Genomic DNA, 13,756 nt, shown 5'->3' on the forward strand with positions numbered 1-13,756 from the left:
CAGTGAGTGGAGCAGAGTATCTCAGTTGCTTAGCTGTGAGGCAAAAGTTAACAACAATGAACTGGTCTCTATGTCAATCCCCTGGACTACCTGGAGGCTGGCTCAAGTAGTACTAGGGAGAAGGAAAAGCTTTTGCAACCTCACAAAAGTACAATGATCCTTGTAAAATTAATACAGTTACTCCCATTATATGAAGGAAAATGCCCCAGGGAGCAGATCCTGATGTAAATTGCCATCAGCTCAAGAGTTTGTTTCTCCCTTTTCCTGGAACAGCCTGCTTTCCTACTCTCAATACTTTGCAGATGGTGTGACAAAGCAATCTGATATGCAGGGTGACCACAAAGTTGTGATACCATTACAGTGTCTAATAAGTTTGAAATAAATGATGATGTTTTATGGTAATAGGATAGATTTCACGACTTTTTGGTCACTTTGTCCAAGAGGCACAAATTGTTCAGGACAGAGAAGTTAGTCCAGGGAAGAGGGGTGAGACTTTCATTCAAACTTATATTTAGTGTATTTTGAGCCCGCCATCAGGGATGTTTGATGTGGCCAATGCAGCACTCCTCTATCAGACCCTCGGGCACAGTGTAATCTGTCTTCATCAACCTCTCAAGGGACTGAGCCTTTATATAAGGGTGGCCTCTGAGTAAGGGTTTGTTGGTGTAAGAACTGGGGTTTTCCAGGATTTTTTGTTAATGAGGTGAATGGAAATGCTCGCTTAAACAGGTTTGACTGTTCCTTATGCGGGCGCAGGTCAGATTCAACTGGCCCAAATCATTACAAAGCAATGGTGATTGGCATGCCACATGAGAAGTTATGTAGGAATAAATACAGCACTGTTGTGTGCCTTTTTTCTGGCCCTAAAAAGTAGAAAACAAATCTCATCATCTGTACTTTTGTGTCTAAAACTATTTAATCAGTGTGATTTGTATAGGTTCTGATTAAGTTTTTACAAAAAAGGTTTATGATTAATGATAAAAATATAATTTGTCGAAGTTTCTCTTTTCAGTTAAACACTGTTGTATTTCAACATAAATCTGGTAAACTAATGCTAGTTTTAATGATCATTTTCCTGGTGCTTGTTGTTTTGGATGAACAACAACAACAACAAGATTGCATTTATAGAGCGCCTTTCACGTCGGGAGGATGTCCCAAGGCGCTGGACAGTTGGGTCGGGACCCGGGCAGGGGGGAAATGGTCAGGGTGAGGGGAGGGAAGGGAGGGAGCGAGGAGGGAGTAGAGAGTCGAGAGGGGAGCTGAAGGCACGGCTGAAGAGAAAGGTCTTGAAGGAGGAAAGGGAGGAAGCAAAGCGAAGGCACTGGGGGATGGAGTTCCAGAGCCTCGGGGCTGAGAGGCTGAAGGCCCGGCCACCGATGGTAGGGCGGTTGGGGCGGGGGATGTGGAGCAGACCGGAGCCAGAGGAACGGAGGGTACGGGCGGGTACGTGGGGGGATAGTAGGTCGGAGAGGTAGGAGGGAGCAAGGCCGTGAATGGCCTTGTAGGTGAGGATGAGGATCTTGAATTCGATCCTCTGGGGGATGGGGAGCCAGTGGAGGCGAGCGAGGGTGGGAGTGATGTGGTCCCGAAGCCTGGTGCGGGACAGTACACGAGCTGCAGAGTTCTGAATGACCTGCAGCTTGTGGAGGGAGGTGCCGGGAAGGCCGACGAGGAGAGAGTTCCCATAGTCCAGCCTTGAGGTGATAAAGGCGTGGACCAGTGTTTCAGCAGCGTGAGGGGTGAGGTAGTGCCGTAGTCTGGCGATGTTCCGGAGGTGGTGGAAGACGGTGCCAGTTATGGCGCGGATATGAGGATGAAAGGACAGCTCAGGGTCGAACAGAACCCCGAGGTTCCTGACTGGCTTTGAGAGGTGGAGAGTGCAGCCTTGGATGCTGATGCTGTCAGCCCCTGAGGTGCGGAGGCGCTGACGTGAGCCAATCAGGAGGGCCTCAGTTTTGCGCACATTGAGCTGAAGAAAGTTATCTCTCGTCCAGGACTCGATGTCGGACAGGCAGCTGTCAGGACATCGGTGGTCGTGGAGTTGAGGGTAGAGGAGGAAAGGTAGAGTTGGGTGTCATCCGCATACATGTGGAAGTTAACCCCATGTCTGCGGATGATGTCACCAACGGGGAGCATATCGAGGGTGAAGATGAGGGGACCGAGGACAGAGCCCTGAAGGACACCGCACGAGACAGTGCGGGGGCTGGAGGAAAAGCCGTTTGCAGAGACAAAATGAAGACAGTGAGAGAGGTAGGACCTGAACCACTCAAGGACAGGGTCTTGAAGGTTGAGGTGGGAGGACAAGCGGTGGAGGAGGATAAAGTATCGAATGCGGCCGATAGGTTGAAGAGGACGAGGAGGCAGAGGGAGCCCTGGTCGCAGATGGTCAAGATGTCATTGATGACCTTGACCAGGGCGGTTTCCATGCTATGGGAAGCACGGAAACCCGACTAGAGGGGTTCGAAAAGTGAGTGGGTGGAGAGGAAAGAGCGCAGCTGGGAGGCGACGACTCTTTCAAGAACCTTGGACAGGAAGGGGAGGTTGGAGATGGGCCGGTAGCTTGATAGCTGCGACGCATCAAGTGAGGGTTTAGTTTTATCTTGCTTTTGTTTACTTGAAATATCATTTTAAGACTTCATCCTTCCATTTAGTTTCACTGAAAGTCAGAAGGTCAACACAGTGCTTAGTTTCCGAAGTGTATTCAATTAGAGCTCTGCACTTCATGGTACTGGATCTCAGGAGCCCTCTGCATGTCCCTGATGTACATGTAATACACAGAAACCACCATCAATCAAACCACATCATTTGGCGGATTGTTCTTTCTGCATCCTCTGCATACAAATTAATCTTCATTTGCCTGCTCAGGTGGTTGTTAAAAGATCCTATTTGAAAAGAGAAGGGAGTTTCTCCCAGTATCCTGGCCAACAATCCTCCAAATAAAAAATTGGTCACTCAACTTTGACTGTTTGTGGGACACTGCTGTGTGCAATTGGCTGCCGCGTTTCGCCCACAAAATATACAGTCAATTCACTTTACAGTATTTTCTGTGAAGCGCTTTGAGATGAAACAGCTGCAGCATTTCACTTGGCTATCACTGAATATGAGAGGGCAAGGAAGAGAGACAGCTTATCGAATATATGATAAGGCGCTATATATCAAATGCAAGGATTATTATCATTATTAGTTCATAAAGAGGAAGTCTGGCTTCCAGATTAAAGCTGGATTTTCTACAGTTCTGCAAGATTTTAAACTTAAAGATGAAATAATTTTATATGCCAAAACTTGGGTAGAATTTTGGTTCACTGAATATCACATGAATTATATTTTTTAAACCTGAAGCCCAGATAAATTTGTTATTCACTTTAGAGCTGTTTATTGGTCATTGCTCTGCTCGCATTGACTGTTGTGTGCACTTGGACTATTTTTAGAATGTATTTGCATATTTGTTTAGGTAAAATGTTCCTGTTTACTTTGTTTGAGCTCCTCTCTCAGCAATTTGCTCTGGGCTGTACAAAGACATGTACAGCCTGGGTTACCAGTGTTTGTCCAGTGAATGTGGTGACGCACGAGGCTCCTATGGGGACGGAGTCTGTGCTCAGCTGTGTACTGCCAATATTTCTATTTTTAGACTCAGCCTGAAAAGCCGTTTGAATAACAATTTTTAAAAAAAGGATCATTGTGACCTCATTCTATTGTTAATTTGTGGATGATTTCCACTCTGCAAGTTCTATATTTGCTTAATTTGCAAGACTTGTTGAATGTGGACTCTGTTTTCATTCCTCACTCCAGTCGGTCCTCATTTTCCTTCATTGAAAAGGGTGACTCATACTGTAAGGGTACGGGTTCACAACTACTGGCACTTCTCTTGATACCTTGCCCAGTGTTTAGGTGTGCACCCAGGAAATGAGTTTTAAATGATTTAATCTTTGCAGTGGAGCTCACTTTGTGTTCACCTGGCCAGTTTTCAGCAGGGCCAGTGAATAGTGATCAGGAACAGTCTATTTTCCTATTCCCCGTTCTGTTTCCTGCCTCCCCTCTTAATCGCCAGAAAGGTCTGACCACATCTCTATGAGATTGACCAACAGGAGGAATGTGTCCACTACTTATAAGAGAAAACATACACAAGAGAGAAGAGAATGGTTATGTACTGTATCTGAAGTTTTGTGTTAAGGCCAGCAATAATTCATATGTTTGGAGGGAGGGATTCTACGTAAGACATGTTGTTCTGTGCACGAAATTAAACTTGTGTTGCACATGGATTTGTTTTCCTCTTGGGAGGGAGGATAATCTGAACTGCATATATCTATCAAATGTTTTGCAAAAACCTTTACAGTTTTTGCCACTTGCGTAATTCCACATATGTATACATTTAATGGTGCCTTGAGTTTTTCTTGAAATTAAAGATTGTAGCAATACTTCAGTTCATGCACTCCGAGAAGATATCCTGCATGAAGGACACTGGGTAAATTGGGTAAAAGTACGAGTTGTAGTCGTTGTTGTTTTCTGTGTGGAGCTTCTTCGACTGTACATTCGGTGAATCTCCTTCCCCCACCCTCCCTGCTCTCCACCCCTCCTGATCCTAACCCCCAGCTCGGGTGCAAATCCTTGACAGTCCAGTGCCTTAGGACATCTTCCTGACGTGGAAGACGCTATACAAATGTCATTTGTTGTTGTGTGTTGTACAGCAGTGCAAATAGAAATCCCATCAGTAACTGTATGAACAGAATATAATGTAGAAAGGACACGTACCATATTCATGTCAGCTTTGACTGCAATCTGCACAGTAGGAGAATCTTAAGAATGTTTAGATTCTGCCTTCAGATGAATAAATCAGTGTCACAAAACATTAACAGTTTTAGTTCACTTTGGGATTACTTGGTAAACCATCTCCAAATATTTGTAAATGGAGATTTTTGTGGTAAACTGTTTGCACAATATTTCTCAAGCACAATTTTACTTTAACCACAAAAATACTTTGCTATAATCCATTGGCTACCAATGCAAAAATATTTGTGCAAAAATATTGAGTTGGAACACTAATGTGAAAGTGTTGTATTATTTGAATTCCTAATTGATCAGTAATTACAAAGAATGTTGGAAATAATTACCAAGGTTTTGTACAAACTATAATTTTTATATCTGGGTGCAGACAGCAGAACAAGAGGACACACATGTAGACTTGCAAAGGACAGATGCCAGGAAGCATTTCTTTATCCAGAGGGTAATTAATGACTGGAACAGATTGTCGAGAGAGTGGTTGCGGTTAGGATGGTGGACACGTTTTTTTAAAAAAAAGCTTGATGCTTCAATGGGTGGATTGTAGGGTGGGTATTCTGGAAGAACAAGATCAAATGGGCTGAAGGGCTTTTTTCATCTGAACCTCTTTTGTGACCTTGAACACTGTGCAACTGATTGTGAAGTACTATAATTACATTAAAAAATTGAAGCTTACAGATTTTGCACATTTGATCACTACTTGGGAAAAAATATTGGAAGATACAAAATTTACTTTTGAAAAGATTAAGACTGAAGGAGAGGGAATGATTTAAATCTGTGAGGTTCTGTGAGGATAACATTGGGTGTTCAACAATTCCCAGTAATCTTTGTCAATGTGATGCTGTAGATTTTCCTCAGCTCTGACAGGCTTCTACTCCTAGTGTAAATTACTTTGTTTCGCCCACAAAATACACAGCCAATTTAAAATATCACTTTACAGTATATTTTGTGAGGCGCTTTGAGATGTCTCAACGAACGTGATAAGGGGCTATGTGAAATGCAAGGATTATTATTATTTAAGATAATTCTTGCTAACGATTTAATCTTCTCTTTATTAGACTACTAATACACAAGTTGCTCATTTATGAAATAAAACTGAAATGACTCATGAACTGGACATTGGATGTGCGTTGCTTTCAGTTCAGTGTTTTCTTCAGATTCAAGTGAACCAGTTTAGCAGCTCTTAACACTTAACACCAGCAACCTGTTTGTGATGCAATTTACTTTCTTTCTGTGGCAGTTGCTATTGGAGCATCAGCAAGCTATTTCTCCAGATCAGAAAGACCCACTCCATGAACTGCTAAAAGACCTTGGAGATGTACCTGATGTTGAAACTTTGATTGGTGAGTACAATACAATACAAACTTACATTTGTATATCACCTTTCACGTTGGGAGGACCTCCCAAGGCACTGGACAGTCAAGCATTTGGACTTTTTGGACCCGAGCTGGGGGTCAGGATCGGAGAGAGTGCAGGGTAGGAGGGTGGCCAAAGGCTTGGTCGAAGAGTAAGGTTTTGAGACGCATCTTGAAGGAGGCAAGGGAGGGAGCAAGGCAACAGGAATGTGGGATGGAGTTCCATAGGGTAGGGGTAGAAAGGTTGAAGGCCTGACAGCCGATGGGGAACGTGGAGCAGGCCAGAGCCTGCTGAGTGGAGGGATCAGACAGCTTGATTTGGGATCAGCAGGACGCAGGGGTAGGGAGCAGCAAGGGGTGGAGGGTCTTGAAGGCGAGGATGAGGATTTTGAACTCTATCCTCTGAGGGATGAGGAGCCTGATGGGGGTCATGGAGCCTTGTGCGGGAGAGGACATGAGCTGCAGTTTTGGATGATCTGCAGCTTGTGGAGGGAAGAGTTGACAAGCAGGGAGTTGGGGAAGTCGAGCCTAGATGTGATGAATGGGTGGATGAGGGTTTCGGCAGCATGAGGGATAAGGCAGTGGAGGAGTCGGGTGATGTTGAGAACGTGGGGTAAGGCAGAGCGGGTCATGGTACAGATGTGGGGTAGAAACGACAGTTGAGGGTCAAATAAGATCCCAAGGCTCCATACTGACTCAGTGAGGTTGAGTGTGCGTCCTTGGATGGTGATGCTGTCAGTGAGGCATGGAGGCACTGACAGGAGCCAATCAGGAGAGCCTCGGTCTGGTTGACGTTCATCGGTAGAAAGTTAGCTCTCATCCAGGACTTGATGTTTGACAGACATTCTATCAGGACAGCATTGGTCCTGGAGTCAAGGGTGGAAGCAGAGAGGTACAGTTGGGACTTGAGGAACGCTGCACAAGATGGTGCGGGAGCTAGAGGAGAAACCTCTTGTGGAGATGAAGTGGAGGAGGTGTGAACCATTCAAGAACAGAACCATGAAGGTTGAGGTGAGAGGAAAGGTGGTGTTGGAGGATAGAGAGGTCAACGGTATTGAAGGCAGCAGAGAGGTCAAGGAGGATGAGGAGTAAATTGGAAATGCAGGTTTTAGGTTGATCTACTTGATGCCATAAGGGGAAGCCTGTAAAGTTGTAATTCTGGAAGGGTGAGTTCAAATGAGCCTCTTTACCCAAAGCTCGCTTTCATTTGAGGCTCGTGAAATACTCAATTGAGATCTGTACATCTTTACAGCTTTCAAATCTGCCACATGAAGTATTTCAGCTGAACTGAAGTATTTTAAAACTTGATTTTTTTAACTTCAGTTTCATAATACAGTACAGCAATATAAGTGCACCAAGCCAGCTTTTAAGCCAGTATACTGGAGGCCATTAGGGCTTTGAATATTGAGCATCAAGTTATTTTGCATCTGGAGGAATGGTGACTTCAGAATGATTTCCAGACGAGAGGTCTAGAGGGTGGGGGCAAAGTGACCAAAAGCTGGCACTGATGTTGGGTCGAAGCAGGTCAGAGTTGGCGAAGCGGAGGGAGTGCAACTGAGGCGTCAGGTTCGATCCCCAACTTTCCTTTCTATCCCACATCCGTTCCCTGACCAGGGCCGCTTTTTTCCACCTCCACAAGATTGCTCGCCTCCATCCATATTTCACATCCGATGCAGCCGAAATCCTCCTCCACACCTTTGTCACTTCCCAGCTGGACTATTCCAATGCCGTCCTCACTGGTCTCCCCAGCCCCACCATACACAAAACTCAATTAATTTAGAACTCTGCTGCCTGGATACTCAAATCCACACAAAACTCTGTAACCCCATCACACCAGTCCTTCCCAGGCTCCACTGGCTCCCAATTACTGAATGGATTAACTTCAAGATCCTCTCACGTGTTTTCAAATTTCTTTATGCCCTCGCACCTCCGTCCCTATCTGATTTGCTTACCCCCACTCCACCCCCCACTACCATCGCTTGGCCAGCTCCGGCCTCCTGTTCGTCCACTCTACCATCTAACCCCCGAAACTCTGGAATTCTCTCTCCCTCAATCCTCCGCCTTGTCCCCTCCCTCCCCACTTTCAAATCACTGCCTAAAGACCATCCTTTTTGATCGTGCTTACGGTCACCTCCCCCCTCCCTCTTCCCCTGGCTCGGGGTCAGAGTCTGCCACTGTCATGTTCTCTGGGACGCTATATAAATGCAAGTTGTTCCTGTTGTTGAGTGACCTGTGGAATCAGGCATGGAGGCATTTCAAAGTAAAGACAGGAATCATGAAGTTCAACTGCTGAGGGATAGGGAGGCAGTGGATGTGGGGTTGGATGGGGTAGATGTGCATGCAGAGCTGAGTATGGAAAAGGATGGCGTAGCTCTGGATGGTCTTGAACTTGTGGAGGGTGGAGCTGAGGAAGCTGATAAGCAGGGCATTCAAGAGGTAAGTTGAGGGAGGACAACAAATGTGTGGATGAGGGTTTGAGCTGCATTAGAGGTGAGGTGGTGACAGAGATGGGCAATGTTGCGGAGATGGACGAAAGCAGACTTGGTCAGAGCTCAAATGAAAAGTTTAAAGGAGAGTTGAGGGACGAACAAATACCAGAGGTTTCACATGGGCTCCGTGAAACAACAATCTTGAACTTGAACCGTAAAGTGTGAAAGAGGACATTTGTACATCTTCTTCTAACAGAACACAATATAGTGTGTAAGCGAACCACAAAATTGGTCCTTGCCTTGAACAGGATCTGCTGTGTTCTCACTTGCAATCTTTTCATTGGGAGAAGAAAAAAGCTACGTGTGGGGCTCCCATCTATAATTAATCCTAAACAGCTCTGTGCATATTAAAATATTTATAACGTGTTTACAATTTACCACAACAGTAAACTGTTACCATGACACAATCGTGGAAGCAAGAGGATTAAGTGTGTAATGAATGATTATACCAGAATGTGAATTTTAGTACAAAGCATCTGCAGTCTACAGCCTGACGCCGAGCTGGGGGGCAGTGTTATAACAATGTTTCAGAACCAAATTAGACTTCAGGTTCTGATATAAATTGCAGATTCCGGATCAGTCGGTCTGACCATGCCAGAAGTGTACCAGACTCCAGTAAGACACTTAATGACAGCATCACCCTGTCTTCTGAAAGGGAGTTTGGTCCTCACATCATTTATCAACTAGCAAGTAGGTTATGTACGCGGGTTCAGTGGGAGTAGGGTGTGGGCAGCAAAGATAGGATCTCTCGGTACTTTCAGGACTGAACCATCCGGCTGATTCAAAGGGGATTAGTTTCATGGAAACATCCATAGCAAGTCACAGAAACAATATTAAAATATTGTAGTTGATCAATTCAGATGAGTAGTGTGCATCCTCGCTTGTAACGGTACAACAGTTATATCATCTGATCTTGTCATAGTAACGGATTACTCTTGTGGTAAATTGTAAACACATCATAATTTTATAGGGCAATTATATTGGGAAGGGAAATTTAACGATGTTGATGGAAAGAGATGCATCAAAGAGATACATCAATGATTTCGCCCACAAAATGTACAGTCATTCACTTTACAGTATATTCTGTGAAGCGCTTTGAGACGTCTTCAAGACGTGATAAGGTGTTATATCAAATGCAAGGATTATTATTAATGGCAAATGAAAGGCGAACAAAATGCCAAGGTGCGGATCTGTCCGAAATTATGCCACATGCCCTCTGACATACTTTCAGATGCTGATTTTTGTTTTACCCATGCCAAGATGGAGGGATGTGTCTCCTCCCAGGCTGCTTTAAATAGGGGCTTTCACCCCGTCCTTGTAAAGTAAGACTTGCTTTCTAAACTGAATTGGTGAAAAAGGATTCCAAAGCCCCACCACACAATCCAAAACATCAACTCGAATCATATACGTGAATTTGACACAGAAATGGGCACTGGGCCAATAAATGGTGAGAAGATCAAATCAGTTACTCTGGTCAAGAAAGCTGGGGTGAGATACTTGGAGGCAGCTGGTGTCTGAGAAACTGTTAGTCTTTGACATGAGTCAGCATCTTCAGGGATATGGAGAAAACTGGAGGAATATTGAATGTCTTTTAAAATTGTTCTCATGACAATTTGAGAATTTGACATTAACCACTAAAATGAATGACAAATAATGTTCCATCCTTAAATAAACTGCCTTTGTGCCCACTTTAGAAATGGGGGAAAAAGTTATACAGCAGATGTTATAATTTAAATGTAGTCAAGATGTTGAGACTAGACAACAGAGATTGTTGGTGCGTCTATATATTACAAATCTTTTTTAAGTGTCTTGAATGTCTGAACTTGGGGGTGTAGACAACTTCTACTGTCAGTAATAATGTTCATCTTCTTTCTCTTCAGGAGAGGGAGCAGTTGTCTCGAATGATCCCAACAAGGAAAATGTACTCTCTCAGCTTGCCAAGACGGAGGTCTCACTTACACTTATGAGCAAGTTTGAATTGCGGGAAGGAGATGACCGAAATATGAAAAGTTTGATGATAAAGTAAGTTTTATCCAAGATTTGTTTTGGGGTCAATTAAGTATTCAAAACAGTGGAAACCCATCACCACGCTTAAGAGTCTCCAAAATACTGATCGTTCCAAATGTGTAGGGCTTCCAAAGCTTTGGAACTCTCTCCAAACCCTCCTGCTTGCCTCCTCCTTCCCCTCTTTTAGATCACGACTAAAGTCCTTTCTCTTTGACCGTGTTTAGAGTCACCTCCTCTCTCACCACAGTTCGCCGTCAGTCTCTGCCACTGTTAAGGGCTCAGAGACGCTGCCCTGCGTGAAGGGCACTATATAAAGGCAAGTTGTTGTTCTGTTTGTCTGGTCTAGTCTCTCCCAGAAGGGTGCAGCCTGCTCACCTAATCCCAGAGATGTTAGGTCCAGGTTGATGAAAGCAACACTTTCTGACTGGGTGAGCTGCATTGTTATATCACCTTAACATATCAAAGAGTCTCTGAGCCCTTCACAGAAATGACTGCCTAGTGTAGTGATTGCTTTTTGTAGGCTAAAGGAACAGCTATTAACCAGGCAACAAAGACCCACAAACAACCATAAAATGAATGAGCAATTGTACTCAGCAGGAGAACTCTTATTTAACATGCTGTGTCATTGATTGGATAGAACTTACTTTCTTACTCTCCAGTATATTGCAGAGGTACATCAACACATTAAGAATGGTTAATATTTTTCCATGAGCTCTGTAATATCTGTGTAAATAAAACTAAGTTACTGAAGGCTAAATGTTGGCCCATGTCACCATATCCATCTGTTTGGAGGGCAGTGAATGTGATATGTAGATCCAGAAGCAAATTACTGCAAGCAACAACAACAAATTACATTAGTATAGTGCCTTTCACGTCGTCCCAAGGCGTCGGACAGTCAGGGATCTGCACCTGAGCTGGTGGAGGGCAGGGAGGGTAGGGGAAGAAGGGTGACCAAAGGCCCAGTCGAAGCAGAAGAATTGCTAGCCCTCAGATCACAGAGTTGAACCAGAGCAATTCATCTGGAGAATCGTTGGCCAGGACACTGGAAGAAACTCCTTCTTTTGAATAGCGAGACAGGATCTTTAATATTTACTGAAGAACAAGCTGTTTACGTCTTAGTTATAATTAATGCATAACATACAAAACGAGTTAAAAGTTACACAAACTGTAGTACAATAGAGGCATCAATATGCACATAAATTGAAACCAGCCCCATTCCGGGTATGAAACCAATATGAAAAATGGACCCCTCTGTTTGTGCGCCCTTAGTCGTGTCTCTCTAGCCCTCTCAATGTTTCTTTGTGTTTGTGCATCTATCAGTCTCTAATTAATTGTGCGTGTGTGTGTGTGCATGTGCTCTCTCTCTCTCTCTCTCTCTCTCCCTCTCTCTCCCTAATCTGTATTTACGCAGATACTGCACCAACCTCGTGCTATACAATTAAAATTGTGATTCTGGACATCTCGTGCACGTGGTTTCAACTTAAATTCTCCACAACGCAGTCCAACTCAACTTCAAAATCAAATGTAAATAGTCTGTGTTCGGACATGCAGCATTCTGCTGTATTTGCTCTATGCAGCATCGTCAAATTAGAACAGGTATTACCAATGTTTTGACATTGCTGTACACATTTTGCAGATTTCAGAATAAATATCCCTTCAGTTTCCACTTTTTCCACCGAGACTACAAAAGAACATTTTTTTTTCACAAACACAAGTTCAGCTTCCGCATTAAATCCAATCCACACCTTACTAAAGTTTTAATATATGACACTTTTTAATATAATAAAACCACAAGGTGCATACAGTGTGTCCTAGGACAGGGGATGTGTGGATTTGCTGATGGTAACAATGTCATGTTTTTGTCCAGTCCTTGACCAGCACTGCTTTCTTCCACATTGCCTGTCCCCGACAATACCTCACTCCAAAAGCTGCCGAACGCTGATTGGCTCGTGCCAGCACCTCCGCACCTCAGGCACTGGCAGCATCAGCATTCACGGTTGCACACTCCACCTTCCCAGGCCAGTTAGGAACCTGGGCGTCTTGATCGACCCTCAACTGTCCTTTCTCCCCATATCTGTGCCATGACCCGCTCTGCCTTCCTCCCACCTCCACAACATTGCCCGACTCCACCACTGCCTCACCCCTCAGACCGCCAAAACCCTCATACACGCATTTATATTTACAACCCTCTCTTGTCTCCTTCAAGGCACGACTCAAAACCATTCTTTTTGACCATGCCTTCAGTCACCCTCCTACCCCCTCTGCCCACCCTCACCCCAACCCTGCCCCCCCACCTCAGGTCCTGATCCCTGACTGCTCAGCGCCTTGGGACGTGAAAGGCACTTTACAAAGATAATTTTGTTGTAAAAGAAACTCTGAGTATCCAGATGTCAGATAAGGGCAAGGTCTAGCCAGCTGTGATTTCCTTTGTGGTCCAAACAGGCTGCCAGCGCTCATTGTGCAGACTCATACATAGAACAACAACCAGATGCTAATCCAGAACTCTGCAGCCTGTGTCCTCTCCCGCACCAAACTCATGACCCTATCTCCCCCGCTCTCGTCCAACTCCACTGGCTCCACGTCCCCCCACCCACCCGCCCCACCATTGGCGGGAGAGCTTTCACTTTTCTATTGGTCCAGATATAGGGACTGATAAACACTTGATATAGAGATTAGTTTTTGAACCAGTTTTACAACCGCAGAAATTGTTTATGGAATCTTTTCAGACTTTATTTGTCCTCTAATGGAGAAATATTTTCGTCAGTCTCAAAACATGTTTTTCCTAAGAGAGTTTTTAAAGAATGCATTCATCAACAATTTCTCACACTGTAAATGTGCCCTTTTATGTCTTTTCGTGGACTTTGTGAGTCCCAACCATATTAGTGAGAAAGTTAAAGTAAAAAAAAACTTACATTTGGTATAGTGCCTTTCAACAACAACAAGCATTGGTGTATATATGACTGTTTGTGGGACTCTGCTGTGAGCAATTAGCTGCCACGTTCTGCCCACAAAATGCAGTCAATTCAAGTTACAGTAACAACAAAAACTTACATTTACATAGCACCCCTCACGCAGGTTAGCATCCCAAATATAGACTACAGTATATTCTGTGAAGCGCTGTGAGACATC

The 13,756-nt window shown here is 44.3% G+C and overlaps 1 protein-coding gene across 1 annotated transcript in view; it reads left to right on the top strand.

Moving 5' to 3' along the window:
- Nucleotides 1-13,756, top strand: part of iqgap2 (IQ motif containing GTPase activating protein 2) — a 191,218-nt gene that overhangs the window by 158,660 nt on the left and 18,802 nt on the right. Inside the window, exons 32-33 of the mRNA XM_042334747.1 lie at nt 6,017-6,119; nt 10,501-10,642. Of these exons, the coding sequence (XP_042190681.1) occupies nt 6,017-6,119; nt 10,501-10,642 (245 nt within the window). The remainder of the gene's footprint in view (nt 1-6,016; nt 6,120-10,500; nt 10,643-13,756) is intronic.

The sequence above is a fragment of the Callorhinchus milii genome, unplaced genomic scaffold (genome assembly GCF_018977255.1).
Source record: "Callorhinchus milii isolate IMCB2004 unplaced genomic scaffold, IMCB_Cmil_1.0 Scaffold1, whole genome shotgun sequence".
In the NCBI taxonomy this organism is placed as follows: Eukaryota; Metazoa; Chordata; class Chondrichthyes; order Chimaeriformes; family Callorhinchidae; genus Callorhinchus; species Callorhinchus milii.